Raw genomic sequence first — 23,092 nt, 5'->3', positions numbered from 1 at the left:
CTTTCCGAATAAGAATTTCCCATCACAGGGGAGAGAGCACAGTTTAGCCTTAGATTGCAGGTCACCCGGACAGCCTTTAAGCCAAAGTGCTCGCCTAGCAGCATTTGATAAACTTGCTGCTCTGGCCGTTAACCTCATAGAATCTGCAGAGGTGTCCGCTAAAAAAGCTGCTGCCCCATGCAAGAGATACATAACTGCCTATATTTTCTCTCTTGGGACCCTTGATGCTAATTTTTCTTCCAACTGCTGCAGCCAGATCATGAGTGAGCGTGCCGTGCAGGTGCCTGCTATCGCCGGCTTTAGTCCTCCTGCTGTCGCTTCCCATGCATGCCTCAGATATGAGTCTGCCTTCTTATCTAGTGGGTCTCTAACAACTCCTGAATCTTCCAGGGGCAGGGCCGATTTCTTTGAAGACCTGGATACTGCCGCGTCTATTTTTGGGACTTTGTCCCATATTTCCGCGTCCTTGTGCTCAAAAGGGTATCGCCTTTTAGAGGTGGCGGGAAGAGCCCCTGTCTTTTCGGGTTTCCTCCACTCTCTCTGAGTGCCTGAATCCTTTCATTCACCGGAAAAGTACGCTTTTTTCCTCTCCTGGAGCCCCCCAAACATAACGTCTTCTAGGGTTTTTGTAGTTTTCTCTTCCTGTTGGCCCATGGTTGTCCTAATGGCTTTTAGCAGGGCATCTGTGTCTTCCACCGGAAAACATGGCTTACCCCCTGTGTCACTGTCTGAGGAGTCTGATGAGGACACCTGTTCCGATTGGGACGAGGCTGAAGAGAAATTCGAGGGAGAACTAGGGGGATCCTTTCTACCTTTCCTCCTTTTTTTTCAATAGGGTCTTAACTGAACCCTCCATTTCCGACCTAAAGGCAGATATCAGATTAGCCGCGAAACTAGGCACTTCCTCCGCCATAGTTCGCCGAATTCAGCCGGCACAGAGATCTTTCTGCCAGAACCTTGCTAGGGCCGCTTTACATATGGCGCAGTCCCTATTATTTTTCTTGCTTCCTCCTTTTTTGGGCCTTTCCTACGGTGTCAAACATAGACAGAGAAACCCTATTAACAAAATGCTAGCATTCACGAAGATCACTCACCACCCGAAATCAAGGGTACCGGACTCGGAGGCTGCGTCGGAGCACATGACCTGTGCTGTTTGGACCTTGAGGAGTCCCCCGACCTGCGGCTGGGGCGACTGCTGCTTGAACGGCCTCCATGTTTTCTGCCAGAGGGCTGTGAGGGAGGCAGGGACACTGAACGCTCCTGTTCTGACTCCATCTTGCACCTCTCATTCTGCCGCTGCTTCCCCTTTTAAATGACGCGCCTCCGTCCTGGTGAGCGTCTCCCCCTCCCCCCAGACGACCGCCGGCAGACCGCTTCCGAAAGCCGGCCGGCGTCGCACCCGGCGCCATTATACCGTCGCCTTTTGCTGACGTCAGCACCCAGAATCCCTAGCACCGGAAGAAGCCAGCGTCTCGCCCCTGCCACGGGGATCGAGATGCGGCGTGCGCGAGGGGATGGCGGCACGGTGGGGGCTCCCTGGAGCCACCGAGGATCCCACCTGCGCCCACACGAACCTGGAACCCCGGAGGGCCCGGGGACTGTGCCTCCAGCACCTGACGGCCGGCGCTACAGGTAAGATACCTGTTCTTCCCGCACCGGGACGGGGCTGGGTTTTTTTTTTTTGTCTTTGCCCATGACAGGCACCGCCGACCGTGGGGTTCCTTCCAGGACAGGAACCCAAACTGAAGCGGGGGGGAGAGGTGCCACCCCTTATATCTCAGTAGGTTCCTGTCCTGGCGGGGCGGAACCCCCTCTCTCAGGTGTGCTGTCATGGGTGAAGGGAAAATCATTTTTGCACTTGGGTTTCATTAAAAATGTTGCATTGTTTGCTTTCTGTAGCTTCGGTGCTGCATTCTCTAGTGCTGGCTGTAAAATGAGTTAACGGAGAATCTGTCAGTGAGCCCGCTGTGACGTTCTGATGAAGCGTTTGTAATTTTTTTTGTTTGTTTTTTTTTTTTTGTTTGAGCACCTCTCAGCTGATTTATGACCACAGACCTCATGAGTGTTGAAGGGTTTTATTGGGTCTGATTTCCTGCATAAAGAAAGCAACGTTTTTAAGGAAAGCCTATTGCAAAAATGCTTTTGTCCCAATTGCATGTATTTAATAACAAAAAAGACACCATAGGTGGACATCCGCTTCACTCGAGGTCGCCATTTTGCTGTCTCTACACTTGCCCTCCACCCCACAACCAGATGATCTGCAGGACTTTTTTTTTTTTTTCTTGATCATTGCATTGACAGCTAAAGATAGTGGAGTATTGATCAAATGGAGCAGACAAGGAGAACCCCAAAGAGTGGACATTATTGCATTACAGATCCATTCTATACAGGTTTCTGAAGGATGTCCTTAAAGGCCACCATAGCAAAGACTAAAATGGACCCCCAGTTTGGTGTACTCAAATCAGGCTTCCATATGTGAGCGTAGCATAAGATGGGAACAGGTCTACTTTAAAGGCTATGGACACCGTGAAAAAAAAGTTTTTCTTGTTTTTGTTAATTAAACTGGTTTTATTAGACCCTTTTGATATGCAGTTTTCAGCCCGATCCACTCTTGTAGGAGTGTCTCTCCCAGTAATACAGTTTGGATGTGTTGTCTGCTGTTGCTGTCATCACTTGTTTTCATATATCAGCGCAGCTTCTATCCTGCTCTTATTTGCTCTTCTATGATTTCCTCCTTTTCTATAGCTTTTCTCTTCCCTCCATGAGATACTTTCTTCCCTTTCCACTGCAGGTCTGTACAATGTCCTGCTTTCTCGAGCACAGGTTTAGGGCAGAGAGCTGGCAGACCAAGGTTCATGAGCACTCATATGGAACGCTTCTTTTCAAAAGCATTCGGCAAGATAAATGACTTCCACACCTGACAGCTTCAAAATGGTAGAACATTTTCCATGAAAACTATTTAGTAAGAAAATAAACAAGAAAATAAATTTGTGCCAAGCTGGACCTCGCCTTCCACCTCTCCATACTTGTAATGTCTGTGACAGGAGGACTTTGTGTCGGTTTGCCCCCATTCTTTTCAGTGATCTCCCCACGCTAAGTGACATTAAAGCCGGGCTGGGTTCCCTTTCTTTGCTCTTTTTGCCTTAATGCACTTACACACTCTTGACATGTATAAAAACAGGGAAGAAATTAGGAAGAAATATTTTATTACTGTTTTCTTGGAAAAATACACAGTCGTAAACAAAATACTGAGAAACCATGATAATGGCAGAATAATAACGGAGCTGTATGTAAAGCTGATTTAACCATTTGTCGACACCGCGGTGTATAATCATCAGATTCTTAAGCCCCTGTGTTTCTCAATTTGCTCTCAAACATGAAGAATTTTCACATTTCATTGAGCCAGTGCAAAAAAAAAAATACAGGTGGTAGAGAATGAGTAAGTAATACATAAGGAGACCACCTAAATTCATCCATAGTCCACCCTACTTTATAGCAGCCAGAAAGCAATGGGGGCGGAAATGGTCTGGTTATATTTTAGAAAATACACTAGAATACCTTGGTGTCCAGGGGGAAAGGTTAAAATGAGACACTGTGCTATAAATACCCCTGGGTTACTATGAGAGGACGTTGTGAGCTTTGTGAATCGGTAACATAACTAGAGTTGGCGCAGGGGTTGCAATTGCACCCGTGCTCTGGAGCTTAGAGGCTGCCCGAAAGGTTCCTATGGCCCATATAAATAAGACAAATACTGTTGGGCCCTGTTGGTGATTTTTCATTGAGGGCCACAAGATGTAAGTTGCACCTCTGGCGTGATGGCATGATTAACTACTTTTGACCAACACGTAGATGTCTACAGTAAAAGCTCCACACACAAAATGTGGACAGTTATAGGTCTTGTTCCTATGCTCTTTCTTGCCATCATCAGGATTATTGGAGTTTGCAGATGGATTCCTTTATGAAACTTAAATTTGTGAGTTTGTGACCCAGGAATAACTTAAAGGGATTCTTATTTTTTAAAATGTCCACCACTTCACTGATCGAAGGATGTCCCACTCTTCGGACTTCGGTAAATCATCTGTAATTCACTGCCACTTTCTGAAACCTTAATTTCTTTGTTGCGCCACCATAAAGGAAACAAAGCATTACGTGGTATATCAATTGGCTATTTTATGCATGGGCGTGGTAAGGCTTCCGGGGCGTAGTAAGGCTTCCGGGGCGTAGTAAGGCTTCCTGAAGGAGAGCTACTTGGTTCCCATTCTCTATTTTAGCAGATGTAACACTCTAATAATCCAAAAATGTCCTAATAGGATATTTTAAAATAACTTCCTAAACCAGACCATCCCTTTGAAGAGGCCGTGTGTCTTTTATGTCGGTGTGTTACTTAACATAAACGCTGCTGTTCTCCTGAATCCGGCAATGTTTTTCCCTTCTTCTTGCGCCTCTCCATTCCTAAGATATGACCTTCTTTGACCTGTATGCAAATCTAGTCTTTAGCCAACTGGGCAGGGTTTGTAAGAAGAGTTGTGGATCTCACCCACTTGGACAACAAGACAAGATTTATATACAAGAAAGAGAGGGCCATATCTCTGGAATGCAGAGGTGCAGGAATAAAAGAAAAACATTACCAGATTCAGGAGAACAGCAGCATTTACACCAGATAACAAAACTACATATTTATGGTAAATGACCGGTTCTCTTTATAATACTATGTTAAACAATATATGAACTCGTTCCTTTTTTTTTTTTTTTTTTACACTCCAACATTTTCGCCTCTCAGAGCTGTGACCTCTAGTTTAAAGCCAGGTATCCCTCACGTTGGTCCCTTAATGTGCTTGATGGCAGTAAATGCTTGTTTACAGGTCCATTATTTCTGATTCAGCATCGCTGTGGAACCTGGCATTTTAGAAGCATAAAAATCCAATTCCTCTCTTTAATGACTTTCTTTTATTCAACCAATTTTAGGTTATTTGTAGCCAATAAAATCCAACTGGTTTTCCCCCCACCTGTGCCCTACACCAACCTCATACTCGCGCCTTTTATATCCTAAATGTGTTGTAATTTAACATCCGCCGTTGGGAGATTTAGTTTCACGGGATGTCTGCGGGCACTGATGGTAGAAAATGGCAAAGGCTAAATAGGATTACTGAACGCTTATAAAAGGTTATTGGTCGGTAGAGTAACTCTCATCCTTTATCGTGCAGCCCAATGGATTTATAGTATGTTTTACAATATGTAGCAAAAATAAGTAATATCCTTCTAAACGGCCTAACTCCGAGTCCGAGCAAGCAGTCTATCATGGATGGAGATTGTTCGTATGCCTGGCTTGCTTTAACTGTGGTAGGTAACCGATGCCCAATGTAAACTTTCTCAATGTTTATTTCGGCTCTTTAAAGGAAGGCTCCGCACAAAATGACTGTTCAAAACAAGCACGCAAGCTTGGTGGACCCTGTCGTGGTCACAGTTCAGTGCACTTTCAGTCCTACGTGCTTTTCATGCATCTCTTACTCCTTCTTTTAAAGCCAAGGCTGTCAATCAAAGAAAAGGAGGGTAGAGATAGCTAGAAAACAAATAGGTGGGAGGGTGCACAACACTCTCCCACAACAAGGGTGCACTGAGCCACTGTGGTTGGTTTGTACAGTCATTGTGCTGAGATGGCCACCTAAGAGAGTCTAGATATACTTTTCAGCTGACTCCTATTCCTACTGCCCCCCCACTAGACATGTTCATGAGTTAAATACTGAAAAACGGAGTAAAGGCCTCCTTATATATTAAGCTAACATTGGCCAAACTTGCCAATTTTGATGGGTTGGGATAATTGCCTAATGTGTATGGAGGCTGGGGGCGGTAACGATCCAACATGTCCGATTTTCATTCTCTAGATATAAGCGGCTGCCATATATGTTTGACAGTGGCTCTCTCTGACAACATAGAAGAACTTGGCTGAGTAGATTTTCTTGTGTATTGGAGATTCAAACAAGGTGGCTGCTGGACAAACTATTGTTCGGCCAACAGTTATCTAGTTGGCAATGGCTTATGTCCTTTGAGTACAAAAGGATCTGGATTGTTGCAATCCAGCTGCCTGATCTTTCCTGACATCTACCATCAGTAGTCAGGGCACCTCCATATGCCATAGATGTCCAGCCACCAATCGATGGGTTCCACTGACGTTGATCTGGTATGTAGGACCAGCTTCTTTGACGTCCCCCAATATTTGTAAAGACAGAATACTTTTGGCCCCCTCAACCAACCTGCCCAGAGTAAGCCTGGTCTTTCATGTAGATTATATCAATACTTCTGTGTATTCCTTGTGAAGGTATGGATGAATAGGACAAGGTTGTGTAAGTCAGCCATCAACTCCAATTAGTATTGATCAATGACTAACGTTTAAAATAAGATTTGATCTACACCATGGCTATAGCATTTATACAGTCTATTTCATTTACTTATTAAATATTGTAGAAACTGTGACACATTTAATTTCTGAACACTGATAAACCATCCCTTGCATGTGCCGTAGATCGGGCCTTGAGTCAGTGCATTGCCTTCAAGTAATACTGATTTTCTGATGTTTGAAGGCACAACCTAACTTTTTTTTTTTTTTTTACACCTACATGTATCAACCACCCTCGGTCACATCTAGTGCCTATGACCGTTCTGAAACTTTAAAAGTTCTACCTTTGCATCTGCCCTAAAAGGAGATCACAATACAGTCATGATGTCTTCTGTTTGGTGTCTCTATTGGACAAGGTTAAGAACAAGTCTACAGAAGACACACAAATTTCCACCCATATTAGTCCTTACATGAGCGTAGTTCTTCTAGGGTCCCTCTCATAAGCCTTTTGTTACGAGCAAAGAAGAGTGTGGCACCTTGGTGGGTGTGGATTCGGTGGTACAACGTAGGTTTCCAGTCTTCAGGATACACTGAACCGGCCACAAAAGGATGCAGAACAGTATGATCACCATGAAAGCAATGAGTAAAAGTCTTTTCCAGTCGCTGCACCCACAGAAGAATCTATGGAGTCTATTCCGTGGTACTGGTGTTGGTGGTTCCTCTTTTTTAGTCAGCCCAATGTCAACGCAAATGCACGTGTTCGTTTGACTAGAATCGGACTGTGGCTCCTGCTTGTAGCAAAGCTTGGTCCCCTCAATCCAAACTGGCTCTTCATGTTGTAAATGCGGAGGTAGGTTAGACAACAGATCTTTACTTGTTTGTAAGCCCGGGACACCCTGCTGGGGGATTTGGGTAGGCTGTCGACAGAAGGGGCACATGACCTGGTCATGTTGGCTGTCTGTTGGTAGTGCAGCCACCAATCTTGCCACACACTCCAGGCAGAAGGTGTGTGAACACTGCAGAACCTTGGGAGTCTTGAATATATTGTCATAGCTGGTGAAGCAGATGGAGCACTCGGGTCTACTGTCCATGTTTTCCTCTTGCTCCATCTGTGTATGCCAGACTTCTGGAACTGTATCCATGGCTGGAACTGTATCCATGGCTGGACCTGTTAAGACAAAGAGAACCATGTAAAAGATGTTCATTGGTGGCACAATTACCTAATCATATTGGACAGAATTTATTAATTATGGCTTTTTAGGGGGATGGCAAACATTTTGTTTATGACACTTTTTGTTCTGTGAATTATGAATTTTCCCCCAAGCTATTCCACTTTTCAAAAAGCTGGTGTAGGTGTCCAAGACCAGTGGGAAAAATGTCAATTTTGCAAAATTTTAAACCGTTTTACCCCAGTATTGTTTTGTAATATAAATCTACTAGTTTGTTATTACTAGTGATGAGTGAACGTGATCTGGTAAGGTGTTATATGAACATGCTTGGGTGGTAACAGAGTGGCTTCGGCTTGCTCAAAAAATTTGTACAATCCCCACGTCTGTTCGACAGGCGCAACACGTGCAGGGATTACCTGTTTCTAACATATTCTTTGATCATGCTGAAATCACTTGATTAGCACCCCACCATGCTCAAATAACACCTTATCTGAGCATGATTGCTCATCACTAATTATTATAGCTCAGACTTAAATGTGGCAGAGCCACAATCCTCGACACAGTGCCAGCCTTGCTGATGGTCTATCTTTAGGGAAACAAAGCGCCCTTATTGCCTAAATTTCCATCAAACCCTTAAGTAATACCATTCTTTCACCTCCTTAATGAAAAATGTTGAGTTAGCCATACACAAAACTATTAGCTTTTGTTTATAACTCACTCCTTCCCAAAAGATGTCTGGAGGCATATAAGGATTGCACCTGTTGAATTTGTCACCAGAGTTGTTTTTTGCAGCTGCTTATTCTCTCTCCCTATTGAGAACACATGCACACTCAGTTTCCGTGAGTGTGCGTGCATCTGTAAGGGGGTTCGGAAGGAACAAACTTCCACCCGACATCTATCTAATGTGTATGACCAGCCTCCAATATACAGTGTACAGTCTAGATGAACCTACCAGTTCCTGCCTCTGCTTCTACCATGGCTGCTGTACAATGATTCAACCGCTCCTTACCTTTTATAAAGAATTGTTGCTCAATCTGTAAATGAGGGGGCAGGGGGATTTTTGGAAAATTGTATAACCTGATGTGTGCTATTACACTCCCCGAAGTCCAAATATAGAAACCGTAAAATGCAATGTCATGATGGCCAACGAAATGACATTCAGGTATTTTCCCAGCAATTGATTTCCTTGAATTAGTAATCATCTCCTTATATTACGACAGAAATACCACAGCTGCTTGGGGAAGGGTAAGATAAGATTGTGATTTGCATGGGGATTTTTTTTTTTTTAATGTGCTTTAAAATTGTCACCATTTTCTCCAATGAGCGTGTAATATATATTATATTGTTACAGCTTAGCTTGTGTTCTCCGCTTACATCCACCGTCATTAAATCATGCTGTTTATACGAGCTGTATCATACCGCACGTCTCATCACGGGATATCCAGCGTGCTCGGAGTAAGCTGGTTTTATAGTCTTTGTCACTTTTAATCTTTCTTTATTTTAGCTGGTGCCTGGAGGACAGATGCGTATTACCGGGATGGAAGGTGTGGAACACGCCGCTTGTTTCTAGCGCTGCATCTCCGGAGGGATACAGTCGGCTGGGACGTGCTGCACTATGAATTGCCCCATTACCTAATTACCTATTCTATATTGCTTCAGATGGGAATAGAGATACTATACTAGGACCCCTAATATTACTCTCTACATCAGTGGTAGGGGGACATATGACCCCGTCCTTGTGATTAGTGAGGTTCTCAACAGTGAGACACCCCCCCGCAATTAGCAAATGAAAACTTTTAGTAGTGCCCATGTTGCCATATTTCACAATACAAGTGGAATATGTTATTAAATAGATCTTGATCCTTATATGATTGGTGTACTTATTTTCTGACCTGCATTTTCAAACTCTATAATCCTGAGCATTTTAGGAGTTCAGCTAACGAGTGAGAGCTTATGTGGCCCAGCGTATTCAGTCTCCAACTACCCAGTCTGATCGGCAGTTGCATCTTGTACTGAGCAGTGTGAGATCTCAGCAGGGAGGATGGTCATTGATGAACTGTCAAATAGGCTAGGTGGGTGTAGAAGCAGCAGCAGGGAAGAGGATATTGAGAGGCTGTCATAGGCTAGGTGGGTGTAGATACATCAGCAGGGAGGACGACATTGAGGAGCTGTCATAGGTTAGGCGGCCAAATTTGACTTATTTTGCAAGGATCATTATGCAGCTATGCATTATCTCAGTACGCCAGGTTTAAGCGATCTTTGTAATAGTTTGTGCAGTCTGTATTACAACATGTAAAAGTGAACTATATAACCCAAAGGAAAAAAAAAACTTTTTAATTTACCAAGGTTTGGGAAGTGCTGTCCAGCACAGCTGCATTATACTGTATATCCAGGGGGTAAGTGGTTCCTAAAGTCATGAAAACCTTTAAGACCTAAGCATAACGCTCATTACTATGTTGCAATATATACTTGGAAACCATGACCCATCTATGCAAAAAAAACCTAAAATTATTATTCCATAAGTGTGCACCTTGTTAGCCTGTGTTCAACACATCTAGGCACATTGCACAGCCATTTAACACTGGCATAATTAAATCATGAATGTGTAATGAGTCTTCAGTGGGATGACATCTTTGGCTTATTAATGCGGTGAGTTTCTTACATAAGCATTAATTGGATTCCTGGATAAAGGCATGTGGAAGCGTGTGCCTGTGTGTCAGCGCACTCGTGATCGCTCATTATTGTGTCTGTGCTCAGCATCTCTCAACACAACCTCATCATGATCGGCAGGGGGAGAAGAGCATACTTCAGGTCCAGACTGTGACCTCAGCATCTGATGACAAAGGGGCATTCATGTCCCCCAATATAGAATATATGCTTTTGTTCCTTCAGAGCAATGAACGGAGTCCTGAGGGTCACATGATGATGGCCACAACAACCTCTAACTCTTCTGGGCCTCTTGTTTCTGGATATACAGTGGGTACGGAAAGTATTCAGACCCCTTTAAATTTTTCACTCTGTTTCATTGCAGCCATTTGGTAAATACGAAAAAGTTCATTTCTTTTCTCATTAATGTGCACTCTGCACCCCATCTTGACTGAAAAAAAAACAGAAATGTAGAAATTTTTGCAAATTTACTAAAAAAGAAAAACTGAAATAACATATGGTCATAAGTATTTAGAACCTTTGCTCAGTATTGAGTAGAAGCATCCTTTTGAGCTATAGTACAGCCATGAGTCGTCTTGGGAGTGATGCAACAAGTTTTTCACACCTGGATTTGGGGATCCTCTGCCATTCTTCCTTGCAGATCCTCTCCAGTTCCGTCAGGTTGAATAGTGAATGTTGGTGAACAGCCATTTTCAGGTCTTTCCAGAGATGCTCAATTGGGTTTAGGCCAGGGCCCTGGCTGGGCCAGTAAAGAATGGTCACAGAGTTGTTCTGAAGCCACTCCTTTGTTATTTTAGCTGTGTACTTAGGGTCACTGTCTTGTTAGAAGGTGAACCTTTGGCCAAGTCTGAGGTCTAGAGCACTCTGGAAGAGGTTTTCATCTAGGAAATCTCTGTATTTGGCCGCATTCATGTTTCCTTCAATTGCAACCAGTCGTCCTGTCTCTGCAGCTGAAAAACGCCCCCATAGCATGATGCTGCCTCCACCATGTTTCACTCTTGGGATTGTATTGGGTAGGTGATGATCAGTGCCTGGTTTTCTCCATACATACCGCTTAGAATTATCACCAAAAAGTTCTATCTTCGTCTCATCAGACCAGAGAATCTTATTTCTCATAGTCTGGGAGGACTTCATGTGTTTTTTAAGCAAACTCTATGCAGGCTTTCATATGTCTGGCACTGAGGAGAGGCTTCCATCGGGCCACTCTGCCATAAAGACCTGACTGGTGGAGGGCTGCAGTGCTAGTTGACTTTGAGGAACCTTCTCCCATCTCCCTACTGCATCTGTGGAGCTTCAGCCACAGTTATGTTGGAGTTCTTCTTTGCCTCCTTCACCAAGGCTCTTCTCCCACGATTGCTCAGTTTGGCTGGACGGCCAGGTCTAAGAAGACTTCTGGTGGTCCCAAACTTCTTCCATTTAAGGATTATGGAGGCCAGTGGGCTCTTAGGAACCTCGAGTACTGTAGAAATTCTTTTGTAACCTTGGCCAGATCTGTACCTTGCCACAATTTTGTCTCTGAGCTCCTTGGCCATTTTCTTTGACCTCATTATTCTCATTTGGTCTGACATGCACTGTGTGCTGTGAGGTCTTATATAGACAGGTGTGTGCCTTTACAAATCAAGTTCTATCCGTTTAATTAAACACAGCTGAACTCCAATGAAGGAGAAGAAACATCTCAAGGAGGATCACAAGGAAATAGACAGCATGTGACTTAAATATGAGTGTCTGAGCAAACGGTCTGAATACTTATCACCATGTGATATTTCAATTTTTCTTTAATTTGCCAAAATTTCTACATTTCTTTTTTGTCAGTCAAGATGGGGTGCAGAGTGTACATTAATGAGAAAAAAATGAACTTTTTTGAATTTACCAAATGGCTGCACTGAAACGGAGTGAAAAATTTAAAGGGGTCTGAATACTTTCCATACCCACTGTAGCCATAGGAAAAGGAAATGTTGTTGAGAGAGATGGTGGAACCACTATAGCTCTTGATGAGGTTGTGATTGCCCCCAGGCCCTGGAATCTAAGGGGGTCCTAAAGATCCCTTGCACTATGAGATCATTGCTATAAATTACACAAGTCATAGATACCACCTATAGCTGATCATAGTTCCCCAGGAATATTTTGGTTGGGGTTAAGACCAATACATTTTTTTTGCATATGGTATTTGCACCTCTGTCTGTATATCAAATATCACTCAATCTTATCTTTTCATCTGTCTATCAAAATTTATCGGTGTTCTATATCTCGCACTCCTCTATCCAGGTATCTAACTATTGTGTATCCTTCTCATCTCGCACTCTCTCGTGTCCATTCCATGTCAGACTTGCCAGCACAGGGGTTTTATGTCGTACATTCTCGTCTGTAGAATTTTTTTTTTAAATTATGTATAACTTTCCTAAGTGTTATTTTCTGGTTTCTCTGGTAATAAAGTTTTTGGATCCTATAAGGAACCAAAGTAACAATTTATATCCGCTCACACTGGGAGACTAAGGACACACGCATGTTTGGTATTTTTCACCCACACCTGGTTTTGCCTTACAAATACTAGTGTAAAGTACTGATCAAACACTGAATGTGTGAACGTGGCCTAACACATCGGTCATTCAGTAGGCATGTTTATATAAGTGCCCTGTAAAGTAATCAGAATGTGTTCAGTCTACAGCCATGTTAATGGTCTTCGTTAACTGTTCGTGCACAAAAAATTTTTTAGTGAGATCTCTGGTAATGGGTAGATATAGCACCATCCATACGTGTCCTGTGTGCTGGCCATAATAGGGGGCCATCAACCACACTGCCTAGCCCAAGGCTAGGGATGCAGACTAGAACCAGTCTGGTCAGTGTTATTGACTTTGACTGAGCTGATGATAATTGAAAGTCCTTTAAAAATTAGTAACCGTTAAATTGGATGTTTTGCCTTTCTCTCAGTATGTTTGTAATCCAGCTGAATTCCACCCGGTCGGCAATAGAAACTGGTAGACTTCTTGTCGAAACTGGTTCTGAAATGTTCATTCCACGGTCACAAAAGCTGATAGTATGTGTGCCTTTTGTTTGAGGTTTATTTTAATGGTGGCTATGGTTAAAGTACAGGCTGATTGTAGAGTTAACCCTATAAGGGAAGACACTTCTAAGCCTCAGAATAATATGGGCCCCTGAGCTTATAAAGGGATGTAAAAGTCAATTGACCTATTCTGAGGCAACAAAGATGTGTAGAAGAAAACATTCCCTTTAAGATGAAGATATGACGCTGGATGCCAAGTGCCACCATCCTTGATAACCCTATATAAAAGAGCCATAGCGTCTAATCTTTCTGAAACCATCACAGAGAAAGGGCAAGCTTAGATGTCTGTGAGACACTGTCGGAGTACGGCCGGCAGCTTATGAGGCTGTTCGTTTGGGTTCAGGAGACTTGTGACCGGTCTGTACATCACGATCTGTACTCGGACTGTGTTTCACCATATTCAGACATCCATGAACGCTGAGATCTCTCCTCTCGCTTTATTAATACGATTTCTCTAAAAATAACTAAAAAGTTAACATGTACGGACTGATTTTATTAAAACTTAAGTGTCATAAAACAAGAATTTGTAATTTTTGTTGCCAGGTGACAAAAGCCCGGAAGACCCTTTTGTAAAAGACAGGTAACTAGGCATTATGGCCAAAGCAACCGGTCCTTCTGAAAGGAACTGTTCAGCTCAAAGAGTATGGCCTGTGGTGTCCAAAACAGCCGGCAGCTTATAAGGCTGTTGGGTTTCGGTCAGGAGACTTATGGCTGGGCTGGACATCACAGTCCGTACTCCTGTGTCACAGATGTTGTCACGGATGTGTGAGTTCGGCCAAACACTGAGATGCCTTATCGCACCTTGGGGTTATTGAAGAAGCACTTATTTTTCATTAAATGTGTGTATATGTGCACGTAATATAGTGTATTAATATACTCATACTTCCACCTTCTCCAGTATCTAGTGCCATTCCTTTTCTCAGTGATGTCACTGCTTTTAATTCTCCAGGTCACGCTATGCCATTTGTTACCTTCAGAATAGGAGTATATAATATATATATACACTGTAAGCCTATTGGGCATCTGAACAATCAGGCTCCATAGACTTACACTGTAGAAGAGACTTCTAGCTCATCCATAGTGCATAATGTGACCCGGAAAGTCTGACTCACGGTGCTGTTACTGAAAAGAGGAGAAGAACGGCGCTTGATCCTGGACAAGGCAGTGGCAGCTGAGTATATAAATATACTCGCATTACACTATATACATGTACCCACATTTAATGGAAATGCTACTTTAATCAGGTTTTTCTAAAAATAAGATGGGACAGTATAATGTGTTACTAGAATTGTTTTACAAACCAATTAAAAAGTTCCAAATTAAAATAAGCACAAAGGATTGCTCTGGAGTTGAACCGGAATCCTCCCGAACTATTAAGTTAATTGCACTTTTGAGTATATATAAACAATCCAGATCAGTCCAGACCTGACCATCCCTTCTCCATCACTGCTGCTCGAACATGCACTTATTATAGACACGGTATATCAGGTATTACGTGAGAGTACTCCTGCGGTGAAGACTTTGAGTCCTGCGTAATCCATGTCAACTTCTCAACACAGACCGCATCCACCAAGTCACACCTTACAATTGAAGGATCAATAGAAATTCTGTAGGCCAGTACACCACTCAGCAAAGCAACTTTTTTAAAGAAATCAGTGACTGTCTTAGTATCCCGACCACCTCTGATCCACAGGTTGTATAATAGAGGTAGAACATTTTAAGTGTACCTATGAGTGCTGATCGACTATATACAAGTCAACCGATCCCTTTTTTCATAGCCCAGTTCATGCAGACTGACCCAAATAGTATAGGGACAGAACGATCGATAATGCAATCATGATACACTACAGGGTGATATGCTGCCGATAACTGATATTCATGCAGACCTAAATGAGCCAATCATCGGATGAAGGAACATGATCGACAGCATCTCAAATGGGAAGATGATCTGGAACGAACGCTTTGAATTGTTCATGTAAAAAATGAATCTTTTTGTCCTTAATATTTGATAGTTATGGGAATACTGGAATAATTACTGTAACTATGCAAGGTCTATCACTAGATTCATAACTTCAATCAATATGTACCATGTGAAATAATGGTATCTTGAATGGGAAATGGACTTTTGACCCCCATAAGACACGTATGCAACCACACACCCCCTACAGCATGCCACGGTCTACGGGTGTCGGGTAATGTTTGTGTATACACGATATCCAAGTTGGCTGGGGTCCTTGACATCTCGATTCCTAGACAACCGAGCGTTTGCACTTATGGTTTATTTATGGTTTTAAATTTCCATTTTTCGATTCCATTATAGAAATGGAAAAATATATTGCACTAGAGGAACTTAAAAAAGCGCAAATAGGGTCTTATCCGATGGTTAAGGCAAAATAAATATATATATTCAGCTCACCTGTTGTAGGAGAGATAAATCGCATGGAATTGATAGTCAGCTGCTGCACGTCCAAAGGTCAAACAAGTGACCACCGAAACATAAACTTCACTGGATTCTTTATGGGTTCCGTGCGCTGCTTGACATATTATACAAAGACTAATGCATTAAAGTCATCCAGTTGTATGTCATCCCCTGAGGAAGAAGTTTTTTTACTTCGAAGCGCGTAGGGAAAGAGAATAAAGATTGATCCTTTAATGCATTAGTCTTTGAAGTTTAAGAAACGGAAAAATCAAACTCAGCGCTATTGCCAGATCCAATACACAATGGGCACCATTGACCCTAAAAGGGTCCATTGGGTTTCCATCATGGGGTCCTTCACTTTATCAGTATGCTGCTTTTTATTTTTATTCAGACGACATTTAAGCATTATATATTACCTATATTTATATGTTGTACATGAAAGATATGTCTGAGGCTCATTAAGTGAATTTGGGCCAATAAATAAAACACCCAGCTTGATGCACAACTTAATGGCGTTGCAACTTTTAAAAGCTTTCCATCTAACCATACGCAGCGCATTCCTAGAGAACCCAAACAAGGCAGATTTTATTACAGCAGTCCTATGTGTATCTATACACTGTACCACACCTCAGATAAAACTAAATACACACCCCAGAAATAAAACACACATCACAGGGACTGTGCAAAACATTCCCGCTGGCCAAGAGGCGAGTGCTGCCGAGTACAAAGCACGCTCCGCAAATATCAGCTAGCAAAATACACAAACTCTGATGAGTAACTTCTTCTCTAGTGGAACAATGACTAAGAAATATATAGATCTGTCATCTCTGAAAATCTGCACTAACTGTTGTCCTGCCATTCCTTGTGTATGATGTACACGTTAACTCCTGACGTCCTCATAATGCCGGCATCGAGGAAGAATGCGGATTCCAGCAAATACTCATACATCATTGCTGATCTAGAGTACCACAGGACCTTTCATTCCAAACAGATGCCCATCAAATGGTGATTGCACAATCGTTCTTTTTAAATGTCAGTGCAGTTTTTTGCATCAAAGTCACAAGTGGATTTTAAATGTATGGGAAATTGACTGGATCCAATGGTGGATCCTCGTCTGGATGCAAAAAAAAAAGGCAGCAGTGTTTTGAAAAAACAACACAAAAGTGAGGGTGAGGGAGTGTGAAACACCCTCAAGAATTGTAAGGCACTTCATAAATGTATATTCCTTAAACTGTCCAATGCTTGTTTTATATCAGCTGGCAGCAGCCCATTGGCAACAATAATTGTGGAAGGGTATGATTCACACAACACTGCTTTCCTCCAATACAATCAGACCCGCGCTTGGGATTTTAAATCTGCAATGTCAATTTATTCTGTTGATTATCACTACAGATTTCATTCTTTGCAAAGCAAGCTTGTGGCAGTTCTAGAATGAAATCAACACCAGATGCGTGGGCGAAACCTCAAAGAAGTAAAGCTATTAAAAACCTATATATAATATATGTCCCGCTATTGATTACTCTGGAAGAGTTTGAGAGTATTGGCTTCAACCATTTCAGAAAATAAGATCAAATAGTAAATGTGAAAATTTAGTGTTTAAAAAAGGCGTAAGTATGCAAGAAATATAGTATAAAACTTGTTAAAAGTAGTATGCATATATGTGTGTGTGTGTATATATATATATATATATGTGTGTATTTAATGTGTGTGTATACAGTATATATATATATATTGTGTGTGTAAGTATATAATGCATGTATGCATGTGTGTGTGTGTATATATATATATATATATATATAATAGTGTGTGTGTGTATATATGTATGTATTTGTAAGTAATATATATGTGCACACATATTTTACAGTATGTGTGTGTATATATATATATATATTAGTGCATGTATATATAATATATCTATATTATAGTGTATATAAATGTGTGTATAATATACTTGAATATTTCTAACTATTTCATATATAATAAATAACTTTAAAATAAATGTTGAATACAATTTAAGGTTCACAACGTGTGTGTGTGTGTGTGTGTGTGTGTATAATATATACATATATATTAAGTATCTGTGCTTTGTTTCCTACATTTTACTTTAATCACCAAATTTGTGATTACTATTTGTCTTATTTTCTGTATGTGTATAGATTGTAATATAGAAAGAAGTAAAAACAAAGAAGGTAAAAAGTTATAGTCCAGATATATAGAAGCAGCGGAGGCTGAACCTGTCTTGTACCTCACTGGAGTCTCTTCTGCATCCAAGTCTCTGAGATGAATACAATGTAGTTCATTTACCTTTGATTCCACATGTCCAATAATACTTTATAATATTTGCGCCCAATGATCGCCTCAGCCCGGCTACTTTTCTAAAACTTTCTTTTAAACTTACCAGAAGTTTTCCCCAGGTGCTAAAGTAATGTGGTCTATATTCCTACAGCTGGATAGCTGTACAGCCAGGAGGCATTCACTCTGGTTTCTCACTTTCCAATCCCTGCCAGTTCTTCTGTCCTTCAGCATGTGCAGGTTGGACTCCAATGTCAGGTGCTTATGTAGCTTCATAGAGCCAGGTGAGTCAGGGAGGGTGTTCCTCTCATACCTGTGACGGAGGATGTGCTCTCTAAGAAGCTGGAGTCACTTATTGGACAAGAGCTGTTGTTTGTGTTCTTCTGTATGTTAATGAGTGTCCATTTAGGTCTTAAGGAGCAGCCCGAAAACAAAGGCGATGTTTGTTCTTCTTGTCAGATGTGTAAGCTGTAGCAATACAAGGATATTTTTGCATATCTTTTTTTTTTTTTTTTGAAGGCTAGGTCATCAGCATGCAGATGGTGGGACAAATATTTCAAAACATTTCAAGAAAGAAAGAAAACCACTTCCTGGGCCCAAATGGACCGAGCTTATTTGCCTCCTCTCCATGTTCTTTAGATGAGAAACACACCATGGTCACAAGGTCCTTGCCTCTCTCTCTAAATTTGTAATACTTATTGGAGAGAGGTGGTCCTCATAAGGTTCACATGATCCCTGGGTGATGGGTATGATGATAGACTAATATAAGGTCATCTCCTAGGGTATTTTAGGAGCTTTACTCAATGGTAGGTATGCAATGGTCTAGTATTTGAGGCATTGATTGCAAAGTCTGTAACCATGGGTGTGTAGTGGGTAAAAGAGTTGCAGTTGAAGGCCCAAAATGGTCTCTTTGACTCATACAAGAAACCAATACCATTAAAGACCCATGTAAGTTGGGGGCCTTATTGAAGGTTTAGTATTCAGGCCAGTGAAATTTCAAGTTGCGCCACTGATTAACAAAGCCCTCACTTACAATCAGTAGCACAGCCACCGGGGGGGGTGCGGAGAGGGTGCAGTGGCCCTGGGCCCTGCACTCTGAGGGGGCCCACCCGAAGCTACGCGCAGCACACCGATACAGTTACATTCTGCAGCAGAGCAGGGAGAATCGATATCCCTGCACTGCTGCTCGGCCGCTATGGGGCCCTTGAGCACAGGCGGTAGGGGCCCGGTGCCAGCAGTGGGCCCCCCCGCCCATCATCGCACTGATGAGAGAAGGAGCATTACGATCCCTCTCCCATCATCCCCCTCTCGGTGTCTGACTCAGACCCTGACAGCGGGCGCCATGATGTCACTACCCGGCGCCCACTGTCAGGATATGTGTGGGTGCTCAGAGCAGCGGAGGAGCCAGGAGGAAGAGAGGTGAGTATAGGATTTTTTTTTCATGGGGCAGCATTATACTATACAGGCTGCCAATTCGGGTGCACTATATTATACAGGCTGCCTATGGTGGTGCGTTATACTATACAGGCTGCCTATGGGGAGTGCATTATACTATATGTAGGCCTATGGGGAGTGTATTATACTATATTTGGGGCCTATAGGGAGTGCATTATACTATATGGAGGCCTATGGGGAGTGCCTTATACTATATTTTGAGCCTATGGGGAGTGCATTATACTATATTGAGGATTGTCTGGTGTGTTATACTATATGGAGGCTATCTAGGGGGCCATCATACAGTATTTGGAGCTATCAAACAGTTTGGGGGATACTAAAGGCTATATATATACAGTGAGGGAGCATTAGACTGTATAAGAGCATCATATTGTGTAGAGGAGAGCTTTAAAGGGGGAGACTTGGGACATTATTAAATGTAAAGTGCCTTATTGTTATAGGGGAATTCAGTTTACTGTGACTGTCAAAGGGGCACACACAGGGCATTATTACTTTCTAGGGGACAAAATGTGGGCACTGTTTTCTAGGGCACTTGCACCCAGCATTACTATATTCTAGAGGGTTGCTTTAGAATTTAGAGGGCACACAGAACCACACATCAGATGCAGTAAATAGGGACACACAACTCAGTATTGGGGTATCAGCAGTATGAGGAGTTTGTGCAAGTTGGGAATAGATCGTGACAGTGCTGAAAATGTGAGAAGTGAAATGTGTTTTTGTTGTATTCTCTGCAGTCGAGTCCTAGCTGGACAAAGTTGTCATGTCGGTCTGGGCCAGATGGAAAAGACGGGAAAAGTCAAAGATTCCATCCATCAGAAAGAATGTCAGCGGTAAGTCGTCATCTATAACTGCGCTGTAACGCTTTTATATGTTCTGTAGCACTGATGTCTACCATGGACCATATGGCGGTAATATCAATATTGGTCTTTATATAGAGATTATTTTCAGTAACATCACTGTCATCTGCTGATGTTCTCCTACATCCACTATTAGGGTGCGTCACCGAGTTGTAATCAGGGTTACCTGGTTAGGGGCCAACTCAGAATTTTCGCACCCCCCCCGAACCAAAACTCTAGCTACGCCTCTGCATCACTTACAACGCTGGAGTCTTGCTATGTCACGGAGAGGCCTTTGTGCTCCTATATGTTGGAGGTACAGAGATCAGATATTTGCCAAGGTGGACCTCATGTACAAGTTACAAAGCAACCAGATCATATTTGTGAAGGCAACATGCACAGTGGTCCTCTACATCACAACTATATGGCACATTTGACAACTTTGATGGCCTTCCTGGAGGAGTGGAAATGTGATACTCAAAATGAGCTGTTGACATTTTTTTTCATAGCCACCATCCGCTTCTACAGATAACTCTTCTGCACACTCCTTTTCCTATCCTTCGGATGTGTGATTGGATTCCAGATCACCGCCATTCAAGAAACTGCCCCAAAGTGCTGCATTTTTAAAAACCTTTTGCATCTTTTACAGGACTTTGAGTTGTTGTGAGAAGTTGGCAAGTACAGTATACTACAATGGTATACATAGTTTCCAGAATACTGTATTTCATCAATGTGCTGGCTCTGATTTGCAGGCATTTTTTGTGTGAATTTTCTAGCATTGGTGTAGCAACTGTTTTTGTTGTATGAGAAAAACTATAAACCACATACATGTGAGCAGCCCCATAGACTACAATGGTTATGTGTTCCATCCATGAAAATGGATATCTCAACAAGTCTGATATCTCTATTTTCAGATCAACTGCTTGACATGCACGGGACTCTCACTGCTGGGAAGCGCCACCTTACTCATTGTGGTAACTGCGCTGCTCCTCCCAGTGTTAGTCCATTTCTCTATGTAGCCTCTTGCAACATTCCAGAACTGCTACATCCTCCTCCTTGCTAGTGAGTTTTTACCTGGCTATAGGGATGAGTGCCCAGCTTCCTGTCAAGGTGTACCTTTGTTTAGTCTCCTCTGTTATACACCCGGCTTGTCTACTTGTCTGTTCTGATCTCTCCACTCCTGATCCCGGCTTGTATAGTGAACCTGTGCTACCTGCCCCGACTCCGGAATGTCTGACTATACTTCTGTCTTGCCCCTCACATACCTGCTCTGACCCTTGGGTCAGCTGGTGAAGTCCCAGGGACTACCCTGGAGTGTCACCTGGTGACTATCCTCAGCCAAGCCTATCTTCACCACTAGAGGCTCTAGTATAAACCAGGTAGTCACTTAGTCATGTCCCTCCAGGGTAAGCCCAGTCCCGTGGTCCACATCCACCAGCATTGAACTGCTTATAGAAACCAATGGTGATAAGTGTGGACACCACATCCTGAAAGGGTGAAATAATTCTTTACAGTCTGAAACATTTGAAACTTGATTCAAAGGGGTTGTCCTCTGAAAACAAGCTGTAACCTAATTCATATGCTAGGTGGTAGCTTAGTGATTGACAGGGGTCCAATCGTTGGGACCGCACCAATTAGTCGGTAGTATGGGCAATTTTATCCTTGTTAGATTTGAGCAGCAGTGCGCATGCTTGATCGCCGCTCCATTCACTACCGGGCTGCAGAGCGCTGTGCTCGGCTTTTTACATGTCCCATAGAGAATGAATGGAGTGGTGGTCGGGCGTCCAGTCTACCAATCCATTTTGTAACTATGATAATTGTTCTGTGGGGGATTATATTTCTCCATTTTACTAAACATTGTGGATCCTAGTACTTGGATCCTGACCGATCAGTAAGCTATCACCTATCCTGTACATGGGAAAGAAATTTCTTTCTCAGCTTTTGGATGAACTTGCCCAACAGATGGTTATTTTTGGGCAGCATTTTAAAAAAACAGTCCTTAGTATTATGACTAGTGTTGAGCATTCCGATACCGCAAGTATCGGGTATCGGCCGATACTTGCTGTATCGGAATTCCGATACCGACTTCCGATATTTTTTTCAATATCGGAATTCGGCATCGGAATCGGAAGTTCAAAGTTGATTGACAGCCTGACGTCATCATGATGCGCGGTGTGTGCGCATCATGATGCGCCGTCATTTCGGGCCTTCCGGGGGTCTCTGCCGGCCTGCCGGGGGGCTGTGTGGACTGCCCGGGGTCTGTACCGGCCTGCCGGGGGGCTGTGCCGGCCTGCCGGTGGTCTGTGCACCCTGTGGGGGTCTGTACCGGCCTGCCGGTGGGCTGTGCCGGCCTGCCGGTGGTCTGTGCACCCTGTGGGGGTCTGTACCGGCCTGCCGGGGGGCTGTGCCGGCCTGCCGGTGGTCTGTGCACCCTGTGGGGGTCTGTACCGGCCTGCCGGGGGGCTGTGCTGATGTCCGGGGGTCTGTGCAAGCATCGTCCGATGGGACTACAAGTCCCATCTGGCGATGCCTGCTACCATGACAGTGATTGACACATTAGCCAATTATGGGACAGTAGTAGTCCCATCATCCAGCTAATGTGTTAAATGTTAAAAAAAAAAAAAATACTACCTACATACTGCATGCATACTACATGCATGCTACATACATACTACATGCTACATACATACTACATATATACTACATACATACTACATATATACTACATACATGCTACATACATACTGCATGCTACATACATACTACATGCTACATACATACTACATATATACTACATACATACTACATATATACTACATACATGCTACATACATACTGCATGCTACATACATACCACAT

General features: G+C 42.9%; 1 protein-coding gene across 1 annotated transcript; it reads right to left on the bottom strand.

Moving 5' to 3' along the window:
- Nucleotides 1-5,175: 5,175 nt before the first annotated feature.
- On the bottom strand, nucleotides 5,176-18,183 carry RNF223 (ring finger protein 223). Its single transcript, XM_073585327.1, has 2 exons — nucleotides 18,049-18,183; nucleotides 5,176-7,502 (listed from the first exon to the last, which is right to left on the bottom strand). The coding sequence occupies exon 2, from the start codon at nucleotides 7,492-7,494 to the stop codon at nucleotides 6,832-6,834; it is 663 nt and encodes a 220-aa protein (XP_073441428.1). The 5' UTR covers nucleotides 7,495-7,502; nucleotides 18,049-18,183; the 3' UTR covers nucleotides 5,176-6,831.
- Nucleotides 18,184-23,092: the final 4,909 nt, after the last annotated feature.

This window comes from Dendrobates tinctorius, unplaced genomic scaffold (assembly GCF_039654945.1).
Source record: "Dendrobates tinctorius isolate UK_male_01 unplaced genomic scaffold, ASM3965494v1 ptg000086l, whole genome shotgun sequence".
In the NCBI taxonomy this organism is placed as follows: Eukaryota; Metazoa; Chordata; class Amphibia; order Anura; family Dendrobatidae; genus Dendrobates; species Dendrobates tinctorius.
Note: the sequence above shows the minus strand (reverse complement) of the source record. Positions and strands in the feature narration are given on the sequence as shown.